Consider the following 27,256-nt stretch of genomic DNA (forward strand, 5'->3'; position numbering starts at 1 on the left):
CGTATTGTTCAACATTCTATTTATTGCAAATTTCAGCTTTCAAAACAAACACAAACAAAAATAATATATACATATATTATGCCATAACAATTTGCTTGATTTTCCCTTTTTCACAAGTCATTATTTAAAACAGTATCTGTCACAAGTCATTATTTACAACAGTATCTGTCACAAGTCATTATTTACAACAGTATCTGTCACAAGTCATTATTTACAACAGTTTCTGTCATAAGTCATTATTTACAACAGTATCTGTCACAAGTCAATATTTAAAACAGTATCTTTCACAAGTCATTACTTAAAACTGTATGTCACAGATCATTATTTAAATCAGTATATGTCACAAGTCGTTATTTACAACAGGATCTGTCACAAGTCATTATTTAAAACAGTAACTGTCACAAGTCATTATTTAAAACTGTCTCTGTCACAAATCATTATTTAAATCAGTATCTGTCACAAGTCAATATTTAAATCAGTATCTGTCACAAGTCATTATTTAAATCAGTATCTGCCACAAGGCATTATTTACAACAGCATATGTCAATATTTAAAACAGTATCTTTCACAAGTCATTATTTAAAACTGTATGTCACAGATCATTATTTAAATCAGTATATGTCACAAGTCGTTATTTACAACAGGATCTGTCACAAGTCATTATTTAAAACAGTAACTGTCACAAGTCATTATTTAAAACTGTCTCTGTCACAAATCATTATTTAAATCAGTATCTGTCACAAGTCAATATTTAAATCAGTATCTGTCACAAGTCATTATTTAAATCAGTATCTGCCACAAGGCATTATTTACAACAGCATATGTCACAAGTCATTATTTAAAACTGTATCTGTCACAAGGCATTATTTAAAACTGTAACTGTCACAAGGCATTATTTAATCAGTGTTCCAGTACATGCAGGGCCGGCGCTACCATATAGGCAAACTGGGCAGCCGCCTAGGGCGATGATTTCGGGGGGGGGGGGGGGGCGCACTTTTTTTAAAAATATATTGTTTATAAATCTTGAAATTGATATTTTCGGGGGGTGCGCCAGAATCTAACCTTGCCTAACCGGCCCTGAGTACATGTATTACTTCTAATAGATTTTAGAACATTTATTGCAAATACAGTATACATGGTATTATAAGATATGAAACAGAAATCGTGGAAACAAAGCAAATGTCAATATTCATTTCCAAATCATCAAACAAAGCTAAATGATAGGAATTTTCTAGCCATTGCTAAACGTATTATCAACACATCTATAATAAAAGCACTCATCAGTTTCATTGGCATTACTGCCAGCAATATCTTGTGTGAGAGGAAATATGGTAATGATTCCTGTGTTTTACCAGACCTAATGAACCTAGGAAAGTATTTCGTGATGATTTTTCTCTTTTACCAGACTTAGTGTATCATGGTAAGTATTTCGTAATGAACTGAAGCGAAAAGTAATGATGCCCATCTTTCGAATAGTAATTTTACCTGTTAATTTCTCAGAAAGTTCGTTCAGACTGTCCCTGAGATCTGTGAATGTCAGTGCCGGTCCAAGCCTGATTCCTTCCTTTGCGATTTGGACATCATTCAGCTCATCGATGTTCTTTCCATACAGCAGCGTGGTACTTTTGAGGCCGCCAGATTTAATAAGAAAAGCTGTTACAGAAACGAGACTCATTTATATACAATGCATTAGTCAACCATCTAGTCGACATTTATTTATTTCCTTGCTTGTTTTTGGTCGGAGGTGGGGATGGGGAGGAAAGTATTATTTTTTTTTTTAACAGTTTCGCTCGTCGAGAAAGATGAAATACCTGAATTGAAATGCCAAGGGTGCACATGTGTATATTCTGATAATGCAGTCTTGTCTGAATTCACAGTTTGGTTCTAACCACCAACAACCAAGAAGCTTACATTCATGTCATCATATTTCACCACCGAATAACCAGACTTATTTTATTTACAACCACTATATAAAGCCACGTAATATACAATGACTATGATTTCTTGCGCTGTTAGTTCTTTTCATCAAAATCTCATGAGCAAATTTATGATGTGACACTTTGAAGGAAATACACGAGAACTTTTGTGCTAAAAAAAAAGAGCAAAACATTGGTACGATATAATCAAACTAAGACAATTGCATACCGACGGCCGAGTTTCCCATCACTACTGGAGCCTCTGGATTCTTCTGCTTCAACGTCAACAGATCATTCAAAGTTGTGGGTTCTATCCAGGTGTATGTACTACCCTTAAAGGTTAGTGTCCCAGTCCTACGCTTGTCTGAAAGCTAAATACAAAGATATTAACATTGCTTAATGAAAATCTAAACACTGCTGTTTCTTTCAAATATATAGACAGTGTTTTTCAGTCTATTACATGCACATTTAATCTGACATGGTTACTGGCGTTCGATACAACGCACATACAATAAAACTATTTAGATATTATTTCTAAGACGTCTACGAGTCGATATTTTGAATCGAAATGCCAGTCTTTCAATTTTATTAAAAATAACAATGTATAGAGAGTGTAAGGATTTGGGTATGCATAAATTATAAGACCGTACCTGGGTTGGGCTCGAATTCGGAGGAAACAATTTGTCTGATATAACGTATGAAGTCGTCTCGGCCTGATATCTAAAACGTGTCCTTGCGCCAAAGCAAACTCGGTTTCCGCAGACTCGTAACAAAATACATATATAGTTTGTGCATACATTATTAGCATAATTACGTTGTTTAACTTTCTGTCGAATTGCGATATAAGGTATGTCAAGTCTATCATCTATGCAATGTATATTATTTTAGTACAGAATTCATGTCATGTTTGTTTTGTTGATTTAATTTTTCCTTCTTTCAGTTTTTGTTCTTTTTTCTCTTTAACTGTTTCGGATTTTTTTCTCAAGAGGCTGATATGTTACTTTAATACAAAAGATAAGTCTTCGTGCTCTGCTACGTATTACATAATGTACATTCAGTCTCCTACCTTAAGTTCGGCTGGGAACACTGCTGTCTGGGTACAGTCAGCAGGAACTGGCCTCTTCTGTGATTCGGGTTCACTAACCTGAAGGCAACAAAAGCGATGACAACTCCGAGCAGGAACCATGAGTATTTTATTCAAATGAATTCCTTCATTAATAGTTTTGGATTAAGAGAAGAGGAGAACAGAAACTTTTCGATCAAAAGTTGCACGAGAAATATGCTACCTGCATGTTGACAAGTTTTGTTGAACTATTATTATGCAATAAAATAAAATAAAATTATTCTTATGTTACATAAAAGAAAAATCACAAAATGTTAAGCTAAAGTATTGATAAATATTCTTCTAATTTGCAAGTTAATTATTATATCTAAAGATAAAGATGCATAATGACAGTTTCAATCATCGTTAAACATCTTTGCTTCCAGAGTTTAAAATCATATATCCATGGCATCACTTTCAACCTACATGAGTCTCATCCTTGCATTCTGATGATTTGCCAGTTTTGCAGCATTCCTCTCCAAGTGAACATTGCCCCTGGAAGGAAAAGGATTATAAAATCGGATGTAAACCGTCTTTTTGAAAAATATCTGTTGCCGGAAAGAGATTAATTAGATGGTATAATAGCATTTCAACCGAAGCTCATGTAACACCTGAAAGTTTTCAGCTTTAAATCAGCTAAGAGAAAGGAAATCTAAATACTCTCTTAATAGCCCGCTTTATCTACTTCATAAATATACACACATGTATCCCCATCCTTTCACTTTAATGATTCTGGACTGGAGGTGCCTTGTTCCTATAATTAAACAAACACGAATCTAAAGCTGTATTGCTATGTTCCTTATGATAATGGCTTTTTAGTGGTTTTGTGAATTAATCGGCAACGAGACAGGATAATATAGAGACAGTGTTCCAGGTATTGAAAACATTTGTTTGCCAGACACTGAGGCCCAATTGCAATATACAGATAACATTAACATGAGTTAAACATGAAACATACGTCTAAATGATAAGAATAATACATCTTTATACCTCAGCGAAGGACTGGAGGGCCGCGACAATCGATCTGTAGCCAGTACAACGGCAGAGATTTCCTAAAACAAGAACACTGAATTTACATATATAACTTCCAATATACATCTTAGCTGACAACTGCCTTGCCATTAAAATATGTCGGTTATTTTCTATTATTTACTGATCTACTTTATCGAAATAAGCAAAAAATACATTGAACTGGTATAATTTATGGCACGTGGTAATCTGTCCGGCATACTTCAAAATTTGCATGATCAAGTTTTGGAATTTGTATTAAGACATGTTGTAATGGTGGTCACGATTGCAATAAAATCTTGGGATTGCAACGGTTTTAGGTGTTATTTTAGTGTCATTTTGTATATAGACGGCCATTGCCCGATGTTTAATGATTTTGTTTCTTCTGATACTATAAGATAATTTTAAACTGAAGCAATAACATTTCCAAGTTTAGTTTGGTCCGATGATTATACAGTCTACCTCTCTTGGTCACGTGAAAGAATGTATGATCATAGATATTGCACCTGATGCAGATTGTTCTTTAACAACTGTCGGTCGTTTGTAATTTGAATACATTACACTTTGTTTCACTGCTTACACAAGTTCCATGCACAATGTTGAAAACGCTATCTTTCAGTCAGCACGTTTTTACTTTTAGATTAGCAATGGCAACATTTTGTGGATATTTTATGAGGTTGGATTGCAGACGTTTTAGTGTGCATTTCGAAAATGCTGAGAAAATATCTTTCCAAGGAGCACTTTTTATAAAAATTTTATACTACAAAGCAAAACAGTCACTTTAAGGTGTCAATGGATTCATTTTCCACAGGCTATCATTACTTTTCACATGTCTCAAGTCTGATAATTGCATTAACTTGTGAATATACGACCAGAGTACTAAGTAACAGTCAGATGCATATTTGGCCAACGATAATTACGGTGATATGCAAATATTTAACCACTGATAATGAAGATGACATGTGAGTATTCAACCTTGCCTTCCTTTTCTATATATATATATATATATATATATATATATATATATATATATATATATATATATATATATATATATGAGGATATGGATTTATAGAATGGTTGTCGGCAAGATTGATGTCACATCTTCACAAAATGCGTAATTATTCAAGATGTCAGTATATACGTCATCTCAAATGTTGTCCCTAAGGATGCCACAAAGGAAAATTGCACGTATATTAGATTCTAGGATTCCCTATGGGAAAATAACACGTATATAGGATTCCCCACAGGAAACTTATACGTATTTCCCATAGGAAATTACACGTATATAAGATTCTAGGATTCCCTCTAGGAAAATTACACGAATATAGGATTCCCCACAGGAAACTTGCACGCATATCCCACAGAAAAATTACACATATTTATAGGATTTCACACAAGAAAATTACACATACATAGGATTGCCCACAGGAATATAACACGTATAATAGGATTCCACACAGGAAAATTACACGTATATAGGATTCCACACAGCAAACTTACACATATATAGGATACCACACAGGAAAATTACACATATATAGGATTCCACACAAGAAAAATACACATATATAAAATTCCCAACAGGAAAATTACACGTATAATAGGATTCCACAAATGGGAATTACACGTATACAGGATTCAAACAGGAAAATTACACATATATGGGATTCCACACAAGAAAATGACACGTATATAAGATTCCACACAGCAAAAGTACACACAAGAAACTTACACATATATACGATTCCACAAGGAAAAATATACGAATATATGATTCCACGTGAGAAACTTACACGTATACAGAACAGCAATGAGACTACCAAATAAACTCTGATGTTTGCAATCATAAAATCTCCATCATCTGATGTCCCTTTGGACGAGTGTGGTTTAATGAAGCTTAAGATTGATCCTCCTTATCGTTTGAAAGAAGCAGTATTGTTAATTGCCTGGCGTGAAACAGCATAAATTTGCAGAGAAATGAAGGAATATGAGCGCCGAAGCATTTTCAGGTTTTGAATCGTAAGTCAAAAACAGTTTGTTTAATTTTGAGAAATACTTTACATACCATGTATTATTTGCCTTTAAAATCGAGTGCAGTGTTAATCTCTTACTTGGATGATATAAAATAAATGGGAAACGACATCCAGGTTCAATAGTACAAGGGTATCCTCCTTGCACAGAGCATTCTAAGCACGTTTTCACCAAGGTCTTTCTAATTCTGTATGTTTACCTTCTATAGCCTGCTCTACGGTGTCTTTGCTTGGTGTGGGATCATTCCTCAGAAGAGTGAACATGGACATCACAAACCCAGGGGTACAGAAGCCACACTGAAGACCATAGGACTCGATCAGACGTTTCTGATAAGGGAATACAAAAATGGGATAATAAGCAAAATCTAAGCCACCGTAACGTCGTTTTTAAATTAGTTTGAGGAAAGAATGTAATTTATGTAGCTCTTAGCATTTTGGAAGATGTATTTTTAAAACAAAACAATTGCATGTCATGCAGAGCAACTCTTTAAGAACTGAATCTACTGCCGGGGTCACTTGTCCATTTTCAGTAGAAATAGTAAATAGCACATTATTTACAAAATAATGGAATGGTCATTAATAGTACGAAATTTGCAATAAAGCAAAGGTTAATGTGTATTTACCTGCACCTCATGTAGACCAGTCCTTGTATTCCCCACACCTTCCACTGTTGTAATGGCTAGTCCGTGGGCAGCGCAAAGAGGGAATAAACAGGCGTTCACAGAATAATGTCTTGGATCGTTAAGGACAAATTGTTTTTACGCTTCATAAATTTGGGTAAAACAATGAAAGATCGGTGGTAGATATATATGAAAGATACTAAAATTACAGTTTCCTGTTTTATAAATTAAATGTGTTATAAATTAGTTGTTTTGAAATAATTGTGAATTTTTCATATTAGGCCTAATACTAGGCAGTCTTTTATTTATATTAAGCTAAATACAATGCAGCAGTCTTTAATTCATGCTAGGCTAGATACAGTGCAGTCATTTTTTGATACCAGGCTAAATACAAGGCAGCAGTCTTTAATTCATGCTAGGCTTAAACAAAGCAGTCTTTTCTTTATACCAGACATAATACAAAGCAGTCTTTTATTTATATTAAGCTAAATGCAAGGCAGTCTTTTATTCATACTAGGCTAAGTACAAGGCAGCCTATTCAAAAACTCTGAAAAGTGCTTTGCATCAAATTTGAAGGCCAACAACCAATAAAAATGTGTGCATTAACAATGGCATTGGGGGTGTATGACAAAGAACCATTATCAAAAATCAGTAAGAGAAAATCTTCATACGCACTTCCACTTGTTGTAATGCTGTAATCACCAGTACTTGCAATTGTTGGTGTATTTTATAGAAGAAAAGACTCTTTCCTGAGTGAACATTTGAATCATTGGCCATAAATAACTGATTTCTCTAACTGAATAGTAGAAAGGATACTTGATCTGCTTGGTCTTATGATTGTACAGAGACACCATCACGGTACAGGATCCGCAACCACCGTGACCACATGCTTCTTTTGTACCTGTCAGATATACTATATCCGGTCAAGGAGAACTATTAGTACAAGTAATGCTTACCAATATTAACAAAGTGTCATAGCCATGCCTGAATTCAACAGAATATTTTCTTCGAGATGCTACGGACGACTAGTCGTCTTACGTCTTAGCAGGAAGAGAAATGGGCATATTTAAGTCTATTCAATGTATAGTCTGAGAATAAGCATTATAAATATTTAAGTCATGCATACATTCATACATACATACATACATACATATATACATGCATGCATGCACGCATGCATGCGTGCGTGCGTACGTACGTACGTACATACATACATATATACATAGGGGCCCCGAGTGGCCGAGTGGTCTAAAGCGCTCATCGTTCCGGATCACTGCCATCTCACCTCTGTCTGCGTGGGTTCGAGTCCAAGGTTCGGCTAACGTGGGTACGTGGGAAAGCCTGCCAGTAGCTTCTCGTGGGTCGGTGGTTCTTCTCTGGGTTTTCCAGGGTTCTTCCTCCACCAGTTATACTGGCCGCCATGTATAGCCTATCTTGTGCTGAAAAATGGCGTTAAACCCAAGAACAACAACATACATACATACATACATACATACATACATACATACATACATACTTTAGTCCATCTAACCATACTCTGATAAATGTAATTCTAACGTACTCTGTGATAAGATGCAATTCTAACGTAATCTGTGATAGAATGTAATTCTTACGTATTCTTACGTTCGAGTCCAAGGTTCGGCTAACGTGGGTACGTGGGAAAGCCTGCCAGTAGCTTCTCGTGGGTCGGTGGTTCTTCTCTGGGTTTTCCAGGGTTCTTCCTCCACCAGTTATACTGGCCGCCATGTATAGCCTATCTTGTGCTGAAAAATGGCGTTAAACCCAAGAACAACAACATACATACATACATACATACATACATACATACTTTAGTCCATCTAACCATACTCGGTGATAAGATGCAATTCTAACGTAATCTGTGATAGAATGTAATTATTACGTACTCAGATAAAATCAAATTCTAACGTACTTTGTGGCAAAATATAATTCTAACATACTCTGTGTTAGAATGTAATTCTAACATACTCTGTGTTAGAATATAATTCTAACATACTCTGTGATAGAATGTAATTCTAACATACTCTGTGATAGAATATAATTCTAACATACTCTGTGATAGAATGTAATTCTAACATACTCTGTGTTAGAATATAATTCTAACATACTCTGTGTTAGAATGTAATTCTAACATACTCTGTGATAGAATATAATTCTAACATACTCTGTGTTAGAATGTAATTCTAACATACTCTGTGATAGAACGTGATTCTAACATATTCAGTCTTAAAAATCGCATTACAAAACTAGACTTAATTCACAAGCGACAATTCGTCTGTTTTAATCTCTATTGAACCTCCTGTCCATGATACATTCTCTGGGGCTAACTGGCTGAATAATGTTTGAAGAAAAACCAAATGAGAACATCACTTTCATTTGACAATAAGACGGGTGATTATTTATTGTGTTACAATAATCTATGTAAAGAACTGACTTTTTATTATTGTAAAATAAATATAGCATGAACAAAATGTAAATCATAGTACATGAATGCCAATTCACATAAAACTAGTCATTCTGAACAGCATTCACAAATCATCATTGGAGAAAAAAATAATACAACAAAAACTTTTAATCCAGTGCAAGATTGGATTTCATCAAACAATAATAATCCGCCTAATCTGAAATCGATATTGACCTTAAAAAAAACTATGTCATCCTAACGTTATAAAGCTAGATAATCTCTTGCAATTTCTAATTCTACAGACCGATATATCGGAAGACGCGTCAAACGGTTAGTTTAAACTGTATCGTTTCGAAAATAATAAATTAAGTCAATAGTTATCGTTGCTTTCAATCTCAAGAAAAAGTTACCAATTATATCCAAATTATAAAAGAGATACAGTGCAGTCATCAATTAGCGTGTGTATTTCATAAAGAAGGTAATCTTGTTTATATAGAAGGTAATCATTTTTTGAATAGAAGGTAATCTATTTTATATAGAAGATAATCGTGTTTGCATAGAAGGTCATCTATTTTATATAAAAGGCAATCTTATAAGATAGAAGGTAATCTATTTTATACAGAAGATAATCTTATTTGAAAGAAGGTAATCTTTTTTATATAGAATTTAATCTTGTTTGCATAGAAGGTAATATATTTAATAAAGAAAGTAATCTTATTTGCACAAAAAAAAAATTGTTTCTTGGGTCTGTAAATTTCCAGTTTATAACAATCACGAAATCTGCTAAAATTGGTACGCAACTAAATATAGCGAATTAACTATACATAGATGATGCGACTGTTTCGTTCAAAGGTTAATGCCAAACGATATTTTGTGAGGAATAGAACATTCCATGAAATGGATACGGTGTCGTCTGAGATACTGCAGCAAGGTAGATGTAGGGTCTGGATTTGGCTCTGTTATCTGAAACATAACAGCAATGTTTAATGTTTTGTAATTACTCTACAAACGCCTGTTTTCCTATATTTAATAATAATAATAATAATAATAATAATAATAATAATATAAAATAATAATAATAATAATAATAATAATAATAATAATGTGGACTTAATACAGAGCCTACTCCTTGGAAGCGCCAGCCGCTTTACAATGTTAGATAACACGTACAAACTTATGCAACGAAAGATTTACTAAAACAAGCACCATGAAATTACAAAACAAAAACATGCATACAATAAGTTCACATCATACTTTAATTTACGAATTTTTCGAATAATTTTGTGATATTTTGTCATCAGTCATTTGACCAGCTATTCTTTTTCATGCAATGCATTGTTATTATAAATCCTTTGAAAACGTTTACCTTTCACTTTGAGGACCAATATTTGCGATTTTATCTTTATTTTTTGAGAAAAATGTGTAATTTTCTACCTTGGAGAGACTCTGTCAATAGCAATCCGTATTGAAATTCTTTACACTTTATTTGTATTAAGAGAGATCATTTTTCAGCTCTACTAGCCGAAGACCGAAATAACTTATCCGATGGCCTGTAGTTAGGTATCCGTCCTATATCACAAATTTGTTATCACTATTCCGCCTAAACTACTTGGAGGAAATAGGCAAACTTGGTAGGCAGTTTCGTCCTAGATTTAGTTGGATCTACATGAAGATTTTAGTCTCTGTTCACCCAGTACGGCTGCCATGATAGCCATCTTAAAAATCATGTTTTCGCTGCTCTTGATACACGGAAGGTTATATGAACACCAGGTTAACAAATATATTTCTCATTATATATAGATTGTCATAAATGAGAGCATTGTCAATCTGAATTCCAACATGGTTGCTATAGGAACCATACTAACAATCTCCAACATGGTCGCTACGGTGACCATGCTAAAAAAAATCTCGCTAGTTTAAACATATTATATTCCTATAAAAATAACATATTTTAATATGTTTCACAAGAACTTACAGGTTCCTCCTTTAACGTTGCTCCTCCTATTTTAGGAAGGTGTATTGATATTTTCTTTCTTTATTTCACATTTATTTAAGAAACTTGTTGAAGGCCCTGAATGAAGAAGGTATCGAACTGACTTGACCGACATGTTATCTCTGTTCCTTATTAAATAGATGGTAGTATTAAAAAGAGGTTTTAATTGAAATATTGTGAGATCCAGTTATTGCTGAATTAAACTAATGCCAATCTCACCTCCAGCATGACTACAATGTATGTCATCTTTATAATCTCTTTATCAATATTCCTTCTGAACAGATGATCCATAGATGATCTTATCGCCGTGGAGTTTTTATTTAAGATATCCGTATGATATGTGGATAGTTCCTTAAAAAATGATGCTGATCTGATCCCAACATATTCATCACTTAGTCCATATGGAACATTTGATCTGAACCGAAGATAGCCATCACTCAATCTATATGGAATATTTGATCTGACCCCAGTATAACCATCACTTAATCTATATGGAACATTTGAACTGACTACAAGATTGATATCACTTAATCCATATGAAACATTTGATCTGACCTCAGTATAGCCATCACTTAATCTATGTGGAACATTTGACCTGACCCCAAGATAGCCATCACGTAATCTATATGGAACATTTGATCTGACCACAAGATTGCTATCACTTGATCAATATGAAACATTTGATCTGACCCCAGTATAGCTATCCCTTAATCTATATGGAACATTTGGTCTGACCCCAGTATAGCTATCATTTAATCTATATGGAATATTTGATCTGACTGCAGTATAACTATCATTTAATCTATATAGAACATTTGATCTGACCCCAGTATAGCCATCGCTTAATCTATATGGAACATTTGATCTGACCCCACGATAGCCATCACTTAGCCCATGTGGAACATTTGTCTGAATCAAAATAGCTATCATTTAGTCCATATGGAACACTTGATTTGACCCCAAGATAGCCATCACTTAATCCATGTGGAACATTTGATCTGACTCCAAGATAGCCATCACTTAGTCAATATGGAACATGTGGTCTGACTCAAGATAGCCATCACTTAGTCCACACGGAACACTTAATCTGACCCCAAGATAGCCATCACTTAGTCAATATGGAACACGTGGTCTGACTCAATATAGCTATTACTTAGTCCATACGGAAAAGGTGATCTGACCCCAATATAGCCATCACTTTGTCAATATGAAACACATGGTCAGTATCCAAGATAGCCATCACTTACTCTATATGGAACACTTGATCTAACCCCAAGATACCATCACTTAGTCCATATCGAACACTTGATCTGACCCCAAGATAGCCATCACTTAGTCCATATGACACACATTGTATGTCTCCAAGATAGCAATCACTTAGTCCACACAGTTAACTTTTGTCCATGATTGTAAGTTCTAAATAACATGTTTACACAACAGGGTTTCCATTTCAGTCTCGTTTACACTTGGATAATTTTTCTTCGTTGGAAATCTATTTACGTTATAGGTCAAGTGAAAATAGTTATAAACACGGATTTTATACAGAAATAATAAATTCATTTAATTGTCAATCTGGGCATAATTTACAGTTGTGGTCAGATATAAATTCGATAGGAATTATTTAAGTTTTTCATTGGACTTAAGTGCTCGTTGACTTTGGATCAACACATTATGATTATTGAGACCTCATTAAAAGATAGTCTGGCTTTCATCATTGCGGTACATAAGGAGATTCAAGACCACTGGAATTAATTCGGAACATCTTTACTTTGGGAGGTTTGATAGAATATTTCGGATCGTTTTGGATTTAATCATGATACTGTAAGTGTCTCTTAAATTTTCACTTTGTAACCTTGAGAAATAAATTGTTTTTTGATTTTACTAAACTTGATGGTTTTGATTCTTTCTGTTACACAGTTTGCCACCTAGTGTCGTAAAACTCAAAATCTATTTCCCTATGTCAAGTACAGGCAAAATTGCTGTATTTTGTACATTTCAAACATAATTTCCCAGCACACAGAAACAGACATTTTCATCTACTCTTGGCTTCACATAGCACCTATATATCCAAGTAGTGATTAAAAACATACGCCACTGCAGTTGCGTAGTAAGAAATTATTGGCCCGTCCCACTCCCCGCAAAACTTAATTATGTAACTCCCCTGCCAACAAAACAGCTGTTTAATGGGACTTTTTGGCGCCCCTCTCGGGTTTACCACCACACCACCCCAAGATGCTTGGGCGGTTGCTACGCCAAGGTGTCAATCCGAGTAGGTAAATGACATAGAAATGTGTGCTAATTGCATTTAGATTGAACGATCTGTGGAGCAATCAACTTTTCCCGGTGCAATGGACACTTTCAACAGTGCTCCAAAATCAATTAACTTTTCCCGGTTGTGGGGGTGTAGTGGTTCTCTAGGGGTGGGGTTCTTCTTATAGACTTTAACGAATTATGAGAAGTTCCCCTGGTCCTTATTCAGAAGGTTAATTCTGGACACTATATTATTTATTGACTAAATATATTTATGGCTACGAGCCCCCAGTCAGCAATGCCGACAGTTAAATTAAAAGAAATACAAAGATGAAATTTAAACAATAACAATTTAATAAATGAAATTTAAAAGAATTTAAAGTAATCAATGTCTCTCTTTCACCCAATGATCCCTTTGATCATCATTTGAGTTCACAGTGTGAGGAGATTTTTCCCTTCTTGAGTGCTACTCATCTAAATCTCTTCGTTCCCTTGTCTTTCTCTCCTTTCGTGATCTCCACTTCCGCTTCCTCTTCTATAATCCTTGTTCCTTGCCGTTATCTTGACTTCCGGTTCCTCTTCTAGTATCCGGAACCCTTGACGATATCCCTTGAGGTCACCCGAAATTCACTCGGTATCTCTCACCGTCACCCGAAATTCTCTGAACTTCTCTCGTCCCCCGAAATTCTCTGAAATTCTTTCGTCCCCCGAAAGCTTCCTGATCGAAGCTATTTCATGAATTTCCTAAATTCCGCCAATTTTTACGAATGGCTAACGGAGTGTGTGTCACTGCGACTCTTAAACACCAACTGACGAATTTCAGGCTTGTACCAGTCTTATGCCAGTTTCTCGAATCAAGTCCCACCTACAACGCATCCCGATTGGATGGCGACGGACTCTGGTCATTTGATCGAACTGTCAATCATAAAAATGTCAGTCTGTGTGTCCCCATGTACTGTCCAGCCTACCATTGTCGGCTTCCGGCTCTTTGAAGTTGTCTACGTCACGTGTTCCCATGTACAAAGATTCCCGCCAGATTTCCACTCAAGAGCTCAAACAAAGACTGGGTTACGTAAGAGGATTAGCCAACTTAGGCACTTGGAAAAACAAAGCTTACCTGGCTCCACTTACAGACTTATAAATACATGTATAATACAAGGGGTTGGGGTAAAACATCACATCCCCCCACGCTTGAGAATAAAATCAGGATTTTATTCACTCAAACTAAAAAAGCAAAAGTGTTACACGATATAAGGAACAAAATCAGCAAAATGAACTAAATGCTAAACTGAGCATGAACACGAAAATATAACAAATGATCTATATCATTTCGGCGCTTCTACTCATGAAATCTGCGCCTACGTTTTCAGATCCTTTCACGTATCTGATCTGCATCTGGTACTGCTGTAAAAACAGCGACCATCGCATCAATCGACCATTGGACAACTTTGCCTGCGCCAGATAGGCGAGTGGTTGGTGGTCGGTCTCCAATATGAACTTACGTCCATATAGGTATCGCTCGAACCGTGATATGCCGAACACGATTCCGAGACATTCCCTCTCCGATACTGAGTAATTCTTCTCGGCAGCAGACAACTTCCGGCTGCCGTATGCGACAGGAAAAAGCGTCTTGTCATGCTCCTGGAGCAGTACTGCTCCCAGTCCCGTGTCGCATGCATCGGTGCGCAGAACGAATTCTTTATCCAAGTCCGGTAGACGAACAACTGCGTCGGATGTAAGTCTATCCTTTAGCGTTTGGAATGCGTGCTCACACGCATCTGTCCAAACGAACTTACTCGGGGTCCGTTTCTTGGTTAGGTCAGACAACGGGCCCGCAATCGCGCTGAAATTAGCGACATACCTCCGGTAATATCCGGCCAGTCCCAGGAATGACCTCACTTCCGTTTTCGTGGTGGGGCGTGCGGCGTTTCTCAACTGCTCCACCTTCGACTTCTCTGGAGACAGCGTGCCTTGGCTCAGGGTATGTCCTAAATAGTCTAATGTCCTGAAACCAAGGTGACATTTGGAAGGGCGGGCTGTCAAGCCCTCCTGACGTAGCCGCTCCAAAACGTCAGCTAACAGAGCGAGGTGTTCACCCCATGTCTCTGTAGCTAACAAGAGGTCATCCATGAAGTTGTGGACACCCCTATCGCGCAAGGGCTCCAACAACTTCCGCATCATTCTGGTAAAGACGCTGGGCGCGTTTTGTACCCCGAACGGCATCACCAACCATTGGTATGTCCCGTCGGGAGTAGCAAAAGCAAGCTTCGGTCGGTCTTCTTTCCTTACCGGAATTTGCCAATACCCCTTGGACAAATCCAGTTTGGAAAAATATTTCGCTTTCGAGACCGAAGCGAAGATATGTTCGGGGTCAGGTAGCATTTCAACTTGAAATTCTGTCACCTGATTCAGCTTCCGGTAGTCGACGCAGAACCGATGGGTGCCGTCCTTCTTCTGCACTAAGACTACTGGTGAGCTGTACGGAGAGTCGGCAGGTTCGATTACTCCTAGAGCAATCATCTGCTCGATTTCTTCCCTTACAACTTGTCGTTTCGCGTGGGGCAAGGGGTAGGGTTTACGCTGAACTGGTCGGTCGTCCACCATCTTTAACCCGAACTCGACAAGCGTCGTCCTCCCGGGTTTTTCGGTTAGCACGTCGGAATATCCGGCCAGCAAGGTCTCTATCTCGTTCCGCTGCCCTTCAGTTAACATGGGGTCACACTCCACGTCCGACGGAGTCTCGGCCCTCGTTAATGGACAGCTCGGGACAGTGTTAGCACCTTCCGTATCGCCTTCGATATCCTCGGTGACTATCGCTGCGACAACAAAATCGCTGGCGGTCTCCCTTTCCCGGTACCTCTTGAGCAAATTGGCATGGTACAATTTCTCTTTCGTCGGTAGCTGTATCCGGTAGGTTTGACCTCCGACCTTCTTGGTGACGACGTATGGACCCCTCCAGGAAACTTGCAACTTGTTGTGTTCCTGGGGCAACAACAACAACACTTTGTCCCCTACCTCAAACTGACGTGGTTTTGCGCGCTTATTGTAATTTTTCGCCTGTTGCGCCTTAGCTCGTTTGAGATTTTCTTGCGCGAGAGAACAAACCTCTTCCAGTTTGTTGCGCAAGTCCGCGACGTACTGGTAGGTAGTGCGTACTTCCTCTACAGCGTGGTCGTCTGTCCACAGCTGTCTCAGTACGGCGATTGGGCCGCGTACGGTTCTCCCGTACAAGAGTTCAAAGGGAGAGAACCCCAAACTCGCTTGCGGTACTTCCCGGTATGCAAAAAGCATGGCCGGAATATACCGGTCCCAATCCCTGGGGCGGCCTTCGCACAATTTCTTGAGCGTGTTTTTCAAGGTCCCATTAAACCGTTCGACCAATCCGTTACATTGGGGGTGATACGGTGTAGTCGTGAGGTGTTTAATCGACATGAGACGATTCACCTCCGCCATCACACGACTCATAAATTGTGTTCCTTGATCGGTCAAGATCTCGTCGGGCACTCCGACTCTTGACCAGATCGCAAACAGAGCTTCCGCGACGGTTTCCGTGTCAATGTTACGCAACGCAACGGCCTCCGGATAGCGTGTAGCATAATCGACAACCGTTAAAATATATCGATTTCCGTGCGCAGACGCGGGTTTTATCGGTCCGATTAAATCCATGGCAACACGTCTAAATGGTTCATCGATAAGGGGCGTACTCCCCAAAGGGATGGGTCGCTGATCCGTTTTCGGTGCCATTCTCTGGCATTTGTCACAGGAGAGACAGAACCGTTTTACGTCTCCCTGGACCCCTGGCCAGTAAAACTCTTTTACAAGACGGTCACGCGTCTTAGCAATTCCCATGTGTCCACCCATGAGACTCTCGTGTGCAAGTTTCAGTACTTCGCAACGCTTTTCCTTTGGCACGACGACATGCTTGAAGTGTTCGTTGTGTTTCCTGGCGTGGCGATACAAGATTCCCTTCTTGTAGACAAACTTCACCGCGCCGTTCGGAGTTTCCCTTTCTGTTCCCGCTTCTGCGTGTTTGTGCAACTGCGCCAGAGTTGCGTCCTCCTGTTGCAGCTTCCTTAACTCCGCTGGAATAACATTACTAACCGGTGTCGATGTAACTTGGATTGGCTTTTGTTTCGGCTGTCGACTCATGGCCCTGGTTTCAACAGTACTCACTGGCATAGGTGTGCAGGTTTCGGGGTTCGGCTGGGGTAACACATAACGGCAACCCAATATGACGTCATGTGATAGCCCCTCCAAGCAAGCAGCTTCAATTTTCCCCTTCACGTATGGTGAATCGAGGTCAATGACAGCTACTGGTAATGAGTCACGCGCGCAGTTCGCGTACTGAACTTCTATTACCTCCCCTGTATAGTCCTCCGGCTTGACATATTTCTTGTCGACAAGCGCGGGGACGCTGCACCCAGTGTCATACAAGATGGTGGCGCCTTCACCATTGACAGTTGCGGCCGCAAGGTTGGCTGGGTTGCGACTCGCTTCCGGCACACCTTCCTTCTTAGCTACGACATTCACCTGGGTCTGCCTGCCCTTGGGACAGTCCCTGGCAAAATGCCCCAGGCGCTTGCAATTAAAACATGTCGGCGGCCCTCGCCGACTTGCAAGTCCTGGTTTCGTGGGTGAGGCCTGTCCAGGTCGATAGGCGGCAGCCCTACCTGTAGGTGCCCCTCCGACCTTCCCGTCGCCCTGACGGTTACGGACAGCCGGCTCAACCTCCCCCATACGACGCGACTCAGAGGGTCGGGGTCGGTCAGCAACCCCGGAACCTCCACTCTTCGAGTGCGCCTGCTCGTATCGCTCCGCCATGTTAGCGATCTCTTCGAGCGTCCGGTGTTCTCTTTCTGCTAAGAAAACTGTCAACTCGCGACGGTAAGTACCCAGGACATGTTCCTTGAGTATTACCTCGCGTAGCCCTTCGTACGTGCGTTCGACTTCGGCCATTTTCATCCACTTCTCAAATAAACCTCGAACACGGTTGTGGAATTGAGAGTGGGTCTCTGTTACCTTTTTCACCGAGTCCCGGAAAAGTTTCCGGTAAGTCTCGGCGGTCAGCCGATAATGGCAGAGAAGCGCCTTCTTGAGGGCAGTGTAGTCATCAGCCTCTTCTGCAGTTAAGCCGTGGTAGACTTCCCGAGCTGCACCTTGCAAAAAGGCTGAGACATGAATGGCCCAGTGCTGTTCAGGGACCTGATGAGCGCGTGCGAGTTTCTCAAACTGGACGAGAAAATCGTCAATAGCCTCCTCCCTATCATTGAAGCGTGACATGTTGATCTGGACTATCCGGTGGTCGATGGAAGGTCGGCCGGTTGTTCCAGAGCTTGTACTGGTGTCGTCCCGTCCGTTGGTCCTAGCTTCAACTCTGACCTTTTCCATCTCCAGAGTGTGAGCGAGTCTGGCTAGCTCCAGCTCTTTCTGGGCGTCTCGGTCCGCTGCTATCTTGGCTAACTCTTGGTCCGCTGCTATCTTGGCTAGTTCTCTCTGGGCTTCTCTTTCCGCTGCTTTTTCGGCCTTCCATTCCTTGATCCTTTCTTCTATAAAGGTTGCCAGGCGATCTCCCTCGTATCCAAGATCTTCCGACCCCATGGCGCGGTATTCCTTTATCATTTGTCGTTCGGTAGCCATTATACTAATGTAAAGTGATACCTTGTCTCAAAATTCAAACAATATACAGATATTTGTAATACCAGTTTAAATACTTACCTGTCGACAACAACTAGTTTCGTTCAGGTAAGATATTTGTTCGATATCTGCTTCACACGTACTGCTATGAATGGAAGATCTACAAAGCCTGCACATATGACAATAAAAATACAAGATGAGAAAATCACAAAATTTCAAATACAAAGAATGGAAAATATCTCACACTGTTCACTAATACTTCTACCAATAACTTTAAGTCCCAAAATAATATATATGTCTAATTCATATCCCGGACGAAGCGCCCACTGTGGGGGTGTAGTGGTTCTCTAGGGGTGGGGTTCTTCTTATAGACTTTAACGAATTATGAGAAGTTCCCCTGGTCCTTATTCAGAAGGTTAATTCTGGACACTATATTATTTATTGACTAAATATATTTATGGCTACGAGCCCCCAGTCAGCAATGCCGACAGTTAAATTAAAAGAAATACAAAGATGAAATTTAAACAATAACAATTTAATAAATGAAATTTAAAAGAATTTAAAGTAATCAATGTCTCTCTTTCACCCAATGATCCCTTTGATCATCATTTGAGTTCACAGTGTGAGGAGATTTTTCCCTTCTTGAGTGCTACTCATCTAAATCTCTTCGTTCCCTTGTCTTTCTCTCCTTTCGTGATCTCCACTTCCGCTTCCTCTTCTATAATCCTTGTTCCTTGCCGTTATCTTGACTTCCGGTTCCTCTTCTAGTATCCGGAACCCTTGACGATATCCCTTGAGGTCACCCGAAATTCACTCGGTATCTCTCACCGTCACCCGAAATTCTCTGAACTTCTCTCGTCCCCCGAAATTCTCTGAAATTCTTTCGTCCCCCGAAAGCTTCCTGATCGAAGCTATTTCATGAATTTCCTAAATTCCGCCAATTTTTACGAATGGCTAACGGAGTGTGTGTCACTGCGACTCTTAAACACCAACTGACGAATTTCAGGCTTGTACCAGTCTTATGCCAGTTTCTCGAATCAAGTCCCACCTACAACGCATCCCGATTGGATGGCGACGGACTCTGGTCATTTGATCGAACTGTCAATCATAAAAATGTCAGTCTGTGTGTCCCCATGTACTGTCCAGCCTACCATTGTCGGCTTCCGGCTCTTTGAAGTTGTCTACGTCACGTGTTCCCATGTACAAAGATTCCCGCCAGATTTCCACTCAAGAGCTCAAACAAAGACTGGGTTACGTAAGAGGATTAGCCAACTTAGGCACTTGGAAAAACAAAGCTTACCTGGCTCCACTTACAGACTTATAAATACATGTATAATACAAGGGGTTGGGGTAAAACATCACACCGGTGCAATGTGCACTTTGAACGGTGCTACAAAAGCACCGGGTTAACCAACAGTAATAGTGAAAGGCTAGTGTCACGACTCGTGATGATCAAAACCTAATTACTTAAAATGTAAGAATCGAAACCCTGTATTTAAAAAAAAAAAAAACCTTTTACTCAGCTAGGTAGACTTGAATGATAAACTAAAAGGTCTCAGCACAAAAATTATTTCGGCCAACTTTAAAAAAAATCTGAATTTCTAACATCAAAGCTACATTTTAAAGATTATTACTTCAACGTAAATCTTGAATTAAAACAAAAAATAAGTGTTATGTAAAGATGATGGAGCATACCTTACTATTTTTTTAAAAATTGTATTAGTGTATGTGATTAGGATTTTTAACGTAGCTTTAATAATTTTTCAGTCATATCACTATGATGTCTACAGTGTGGCAGTTTATAGTGATGTCTAGCACTGGGGCATCATGCCACAGACATGTAGCATGATGTCCCACCCAGTCACATTATTCTGACACCAGGCCGACCAGTCCTAAAACTAACCTCTTAATGCTGAGCGTCTGGCGAGGCAGCTGTTCGTACCATTTTTGTAAGTCTTTGGTACGACTCGGCCGGGGTTCGAACCCACGACCTCCCGCTTCCGAGGCGGATGCTCTATCCAATAGGCCACCGGAGCGGTATACATTTTATTAGTAATAAATGTTTTTTTGGAGGCTTGCTTGTATTTTGCATATTTTTTTTAAAAATGCTAAATTTTGTGTAGGTGGGAGGGGTAAAGCATTTTCCACAGTAAGAACCCTTTAAATCTTTTATCAGTTAACCGTGACCACTCCGATGGCCTAGTGGTTAGAGCGTCCGCCTCAGATGCGGGAGGTCATGGGTTCGATCCCCGACCGAGTCATACCAAAGACTTATAAAAATGGTACTAACAGCTGCCTCTCTAGGCGCTCAGCATTAAGAGGTTTGTTTTAGGATTGGTTGGCCTGGTGTCAGGATAATGTGACTGGGTGGGACATCATGCTACATGTCTGCGGCATGATGCTCCAGTGCTAGACATCACTATAAACTGCCACACTGCAGACATCGTAGACATGTTAAAGCTAAGTTAGAAAACCAAATCTCTCTCTCACACACACACACACACACACATCAGTCAACCGTCACATGGTACGTTTGAAAAATAATAACATTCCTTGAATATCGACCTCCCTTAAGAGCATGAGAGTAAGCGTTCTTGTGGCGGTGGTGATGGAACTGACATATTTTCAATTGCACTTTGAACACAATACTGGCAATATAATGCCGGGAAAATCTTAGTTACTCAAGAATACCTGAGGTGGTTTTAATACTCGGTAACCTGAGATAATACGAAGAGGGATTAACCAGATATATTGTAAGTTCCTCTAAAATTATTTTCCATCAGTAGAGCGTCAATCCTTTCTAGGGACTTATTAAATTTCACCCATAATATTAAATCCTCTGTTTCTTCTGATCTTCATGTTTCCCTTTGGTGGTGTTGTTGTTTTTTAAGAAATACAACCAAAAGGGTGAGACAAAGCTCATGGTTTTCCATTTCCGCAAGATCACAATGTAGATTTCTACAGATAAACGTCCGAGAGATAAAGACCTTGGTATGGATTTCTACAGGTAAACGTACGAGGGATATAGACATTGGTATGGATTTATACAGGTAAACATCCGTGAGATACAGACATTGGTATGGATTTCTACAGGTAAACATCCGTGAGATACAGACATTGGTATGGATTTCTACAGGTGAACGTACGAGGGATATAGACATTGGTATTGATTTCATTACCCTATTACACTTTACCTTGGTATGGATTTCCACACGTAAACGTCCGAGAGATATAAACCTTGGTATTGATTTATATAGGTAAACGTCCGAGAGATAAAGACCTTGGTATGGATTTCCACAGGTAAACGTCCGAGAGATACAGACCATGGTATGAATTTCTACAGGTAAACGTCCGAGAGATACAGACATTGGTAAATATTTCTACAGGTAAACGTACGAGGGATATAGACATTGGTATTGATGCCATTACCCTATGACACTTTACATGGAACAGATTATGCTGAGAAAACTTCATTATTTCCATAAACATTGCGAATCTACAACAACTGAAGTCTAAAACAAGCAGACTGTTACCTACATATACAAAGGGTTTGCATTATTTTCTCACGTACAGCTGTAATATATGGTTTCGATAGTTCTTGACTTTCTTAAATTCATCATATATTTCTACCTACCTACATATATCTCTATAACCATCTATGTATTGTGCCTGTCTTATATCCAATTTTCTGCAAGTCTCATTCCGTTAAAGAAAAGAAAATGCACTTATATACCCAATATATTCAATACACGATTGTTAAATTCGGATAGTTACTGATAATTCTCCAGTATTAATGATAACCCTTATGTTAATATTAAAAATGGTGAGTAACCTCTCACTTCGTGTAGCAAGTGAGATATTAAAACAGGTGAGTAACCTCTCACTTCATGTAGCAAGTGAGATGTTAAAAAAGGTGAGTAACCTCTCACTTCGTGTAGCAAGTGAGATATTAAAAATGGTGAAAAATCTCACTTCGTGTAGCAAGTGAGAACAATGAATAAAGCTCCTCCAATATTTTTATTTATTTAGTTATGGTGTCAGGATAATGTGACTGGGTGGGACATCATGCTACATGTCTGTGGCATTATGCCCCCAGTGCTAGACATCACTATAAAACTGCAACACCGCGGACATAGTAGCGATATGAATGACATTTTTGTAAAGCTAAGTTAAAAATCCAAATCACACATATCACACGAACGTAACAATGACGTGATTTCTCTCAGGCTCTGCGACTATGACAATTACTCCAGTTACGTGCAACAATTTGTCATGTGGGAAACATAAAGATACAAGATTATGTGTAAATATCGTCCGGTGGGAAATATATACATTGGTACTGATTTCCAAACCCTGTAAACAATGAATCTCTCTGTTCAGTGTGAAATGAATGAGTCGTAATTTGAATAGCGTCAGGACCGATCTTTGCAAAACCAAATATATTGGGTATTATACAGATACTGTTTGTTCCATTTAATATTCTCGTCTTACTAAGCCCTTCGTACGCGTAAGATGTGTCTGTCTTTCCCTCTAGCTACGATAACGTTTATGGTGTACCATTTCAAAATTCATACCAGTAGCGTACACTGTATTTGTTTTTGTATGAGGCGCCGTAGCGAACAAAAGCTGGCCCAATGAGAAAGTTGCAGATGAAATTTCGATATCGTGTGCCGAGAAATCCAATATCACTTGTTGGATCGAGACTTTAGATTTTATATGTTGAATTATACAGTGGTGGTGTAAAGTTCTATTTCCTATGTAGACGTTTTACAGTGTATTTTTTAAATTACATTGCGTTGATTGAAATTTCAATATCATATGTCAATAATCCCTATTTCACACGTTGTATGTAACTGTTTGTGATGAAAGTTCGATTTCGAATGGCGAGAAGTTAGATTTCATCAGTTGAATTTCACAGCAACGAAAAGCAGCCACCTTGCTAATAAATAACGCGGTCCATTCACGATTGCGACCTCTGGCGACGAAATTCATAGTAATTCACGAACTGTGAATGTTAACTTTCAAACTGTAAATGCATTAAATATAATGGCGCCTCATAATTGAATACACGGATGCTGTATCTTAATACTCGATATTATTTTGAATTGTTAAAGATTACATCGTGTAATGTTACTTTTAACACCAACAAATCCTTTCACCATTACAAAATAAAAATTCTTTTTAGCACAATAAAATATCCGACCACCGCTGTGCAATTAAACAGATACAATCTATAAACTCAACATTGAAAAAGAACTATCAACACAAACTCTTTGAACCAATACGTCAATTAGACATTCTAGACGTATGACATTGAAATTTCAACCACCGCCGTGTAATTCAAACGACACCATCTAAAACCTCAACATAGAAAATATAACTTTCAAACCACCACTGTTTAATTCAACAGAAACAATCGAAAATCTAGACCTAGAAAATGGAACTTTTTAAGGACGAGCATTTTTATACAACAAGTAAAATTGGAATTCTGAACATATGACATTAAGATTTCAACCGCAACATTTTGACTCTACCAGCTTTTGTCCGCTACAGCGCCTCGTAGTTTTTCAAACTCTGTCATTCTTTCGAAAGCGACTTTGCGATTATGGCGTGTACTGAATATCGACATCGCCTTGTACATACTGATTTTTAACCGCTATATATATAACATCCCACCATTGACCTACTTTTTAGAAAATAAATGTGCCTTAGAGTAAGCGTGTCTACCTGTGGTGAGATTACAGAAGGACCGGAAAAGGTACAGTGAATTCGTCACTAATTAATATTCCTAACTTCGTGCAATTAATGCACAAAAGAGAGAAAGAAAGAAAAAATCTCTTTACTACTTAAAGCCCTTTAACCTTAGTAGCTATTTCCCAAACCAAATATTTGCCGTATACTAAATTTATGCCTAACTTCGCTTTTTTTGTTGTTGTAAAATACATTTATTCTATGCTGTTTTTTTTTTTGTGCTACCCCACTTTTAATCAGCATTCGCATGTTTGATGTTCTGTGAGATAACACGCAATCAATTATATTCGGAAGGAGTTGTAAATAGCTAAGTTGAAACAGGTTTGTGCATTTTAGATTAGTTAGTAGACGCTCTTCAACTATATAACTCAGGGCCCCAAGTGGCTGAGTGGTCACCGTTACGGATCACTGCCATTTCACCTCAGTCTACGTGGGTTCGAGTCTCGGGCTCAGTTAATGTGGGTATGTGAGAAAGATTGCAGATAGCTTCTCGTGGGTATGTGGTCCTCTCTTAGGTTTTCCCGGGTTCTTCCTCCACCGATGATACTAGCCGCCATTTATAGCCTATCTTGTGCTGAAAAATGGCGTTAAAACCTATAACAACAACATTATTCAAAATTCATTAAAGTTGTAATGTTTTAGTCAGGCTTTACTTATTCTGATGTCTTGTTCCTAATAAATTTAAATTCCCACTCAAGCAAATGGACATGTTTTCAAGATTCGTTAGCCTATATTTCAGTTGGCTGGAATGCGATGGAAGCCGGGAATACCAAAATCGGTTAAAGGATGATAAGAATCGCGAACGAAACGAAGCTATCTGAACACTTTTATTCAGTATCATTATCAATATATTTTTATTCGTTTCGTTAAAAAAGGATACTTCAACTTAATTCGACTTCGGCATTCTCGGCTTCCATCGCATTCCAGCTAAGTGAAATGTAGGCCAAGGAAAGTTGAAAACAGGCCCATTTGTTTGTGTGAAAATATGAATTTATTAAAAACATTACATCACAGTAAGTAAAGTCTGACTAGAACTTATGACTTTAATTTGTAGAAAAGCGTCGTTATGGGCTGCATAGTGTGTGAGATATTCCTGGCAATTTGACCGCTGTTACGATGTTAGTCGAAATCAAAACACACTACATAACGCCGTTATTCAGACAGTAAGACCTCGACGCCCAAATCATAAATATCAAGGCCGAGGTCTTTCATTGTAGGACTATTGATAGTTGTAGATAAATCCGGAGATGAGTGCCTGATACATTAGTGCAACATGGTCATACGACGCCCATGCCGACCACTTCAAACAATGGTAACTAATTTATGTAGGATTTAGTAAAGATCGGACATAAATATTTTCATTGTGTTTTGATAGGCTCCACCCACCCCTTCTACATTAGATTCCAAAGTCGTACGTCATCAAATGTACAGCTGTGTTAGTTATACGTGGAATTTGTGAGTACAACTGAATGTCTCTTCATTCTTGTGTTGTTTGTCTGTGTAACCATCCGCCAGTTTTCCTGCATTTTCATATGTATAGTTCTTTCTTTTCTTTTTCGAGTTCTGCTGCAAACATTATAGACCTTATTTGCTGTCACGCGATGTGCTGGCAGATCCAGGTCTATGTTAAGTATCAAAGTAATCAATTCTAACAAATTGCATTGACCTAGATCTGATTATTGGATAACATATCGGGATCTATACAGATGTCAGTTGGATCAAACTTATTCACTTGCATACTGTATACGTTTCTATTCGGGTCGATTTATGTGTTTGCATAAGTGGAGAAATAAAAAAAATAATTTTAAAGTCATATCCACTGGTATTGCATTCCATATATAAAACTAGATCTATATGAGATGATAATGACCACAGTGTAACCTTACCTTAATGCCATTCACAAAGAAGACAAGCTCTGACGAAGACATTTTCTCTACCTCTTGTTCATATAGTGCCAACATCAGACTCTTGCATAAATCTGAGAGACGCGAGTTTTTATTTCACTATTACACGTGACATGCGTACTCCAAACACTCTTTGAATGTCCACGTGCCAGTATCTTAGCCCTTTCGTCTTACCGATGTTAATCGATATCAAAAAACGCTACATAACGCTACACGCTATACTGAATCATAGTGGGCGTGGAGATACCTGTGCCAGTGGGCAGAATTTACAATTGTTTTTCTTTTTATTAAATCATGTTTGCATTCCGACAAATTACATTATTCATGACGTGAGAGCCTCTCTAGTGTCTTGTTTGCTTATAGTAAAAAATCGTTAGACCATCACGCTTAGAGATAAGCTAGCCTGCAAAAATGTGATTGCAACAGGTCTTTATCTAAGAGACTTGTATGAGCAAATATAAGCCGTCGTTTGTACAAGGTATATGGAAGGTTGTCGGACAATACGGACGCTTTTTCACGCAAGAGAGAAAAGAAGATGTGTGATTTTGATTTTTAACGTAGCTTTAACAATTTTTCAGTCATATCGCTACGATGTCTGCAATGTGGCAGTTTATAGTGATGTC

At 38.6% G+C, this 27,256-nt stretch overlaps 1 protein-coding gene across 3 annotated transcripts in view; it reads right to left on the minus strand.

Annotated features, from left to right (window-relative positions):
- LOC149791930 (xanthine dehydrogenase/oxidase-like) overlaps nucleotides 1–26,761 on the minus strand; it is a 71,522-nt gene extending 44,761 nt beyond the window's left edge. The window contains exons 1-10 of one of the 3 annotated variants that reach the window (XM_089970449.1): nucleotides 26,616–26,761; nucleotides 10,007–10,064; nucleotides 7,496–7,592; nucleotides 6,683–6,791; nucleotides 6,260–6,386; nucleotides 4,009–4,070; nucleotides 3,445–3,513; nucleotides 2,983–3,060; nucleotides 2,146–2,287; nucleotides 1,486–1,653 (exon numbers count right to left, since the gene is read on the minus strand). In XM_089970449.1, the coding sequence (XP_089826575.1) occupies nucleotides 1,486–1,653; nucleotides 2,146–2,287; nucleotides 2,983–3,060; nucleotides 3,445–3,513; nucleotides 4,009–4,070; nucleotides 6,260–6,386; nucleotides 6,683–6,791; nucleotides 7,496–7,592; nucleotides 10,007–10,064; nucleotides 26,616–26,690 (985 nt within the window). In that variant the 5' untranslated portion in view covers nucleotides 26,691–26,761. Of the gene's footprint in view, nucleotides 1–1,485; nucleotides 1,654–2,145; nucleotides 2,288–2,982; nucleotides 3,061–3,444; nucleotides 3,514–4,008; nucleotides 4,071–6,259; nucleotides 6,387–6,682; nucleotides 6,792–7,495; nucleotides 7,593–8,292; nucleotides 8,479–10,006; nucleotides 10,065–26,615 lie in introns of those variants that run through there. The other 2 variants (XM_089970450.1, XM_089970451.1) reach the window with 2 other exon arrangements.
- Between the last annotated feature and the right edge of the window lie 495 nt (nucleotides 26,762–27,256).

This window comes from Sinohyriopsis cumingii, chromosome 9, assembly GCF_028554795.1.
Source record: "Sinohyriopsis cumingii isolate HCF-2022 chromosome 9, ASM2855479v2, whole genome shotgun sequence".
NCBI classification, from domain to species: domain Eukaryota; kingdom Metazoa; phylum Mollusca; class Bivalvia; order Unionida; family Unionidae; genus Sinohyriopsis; species Sinohyriopsis cumingii.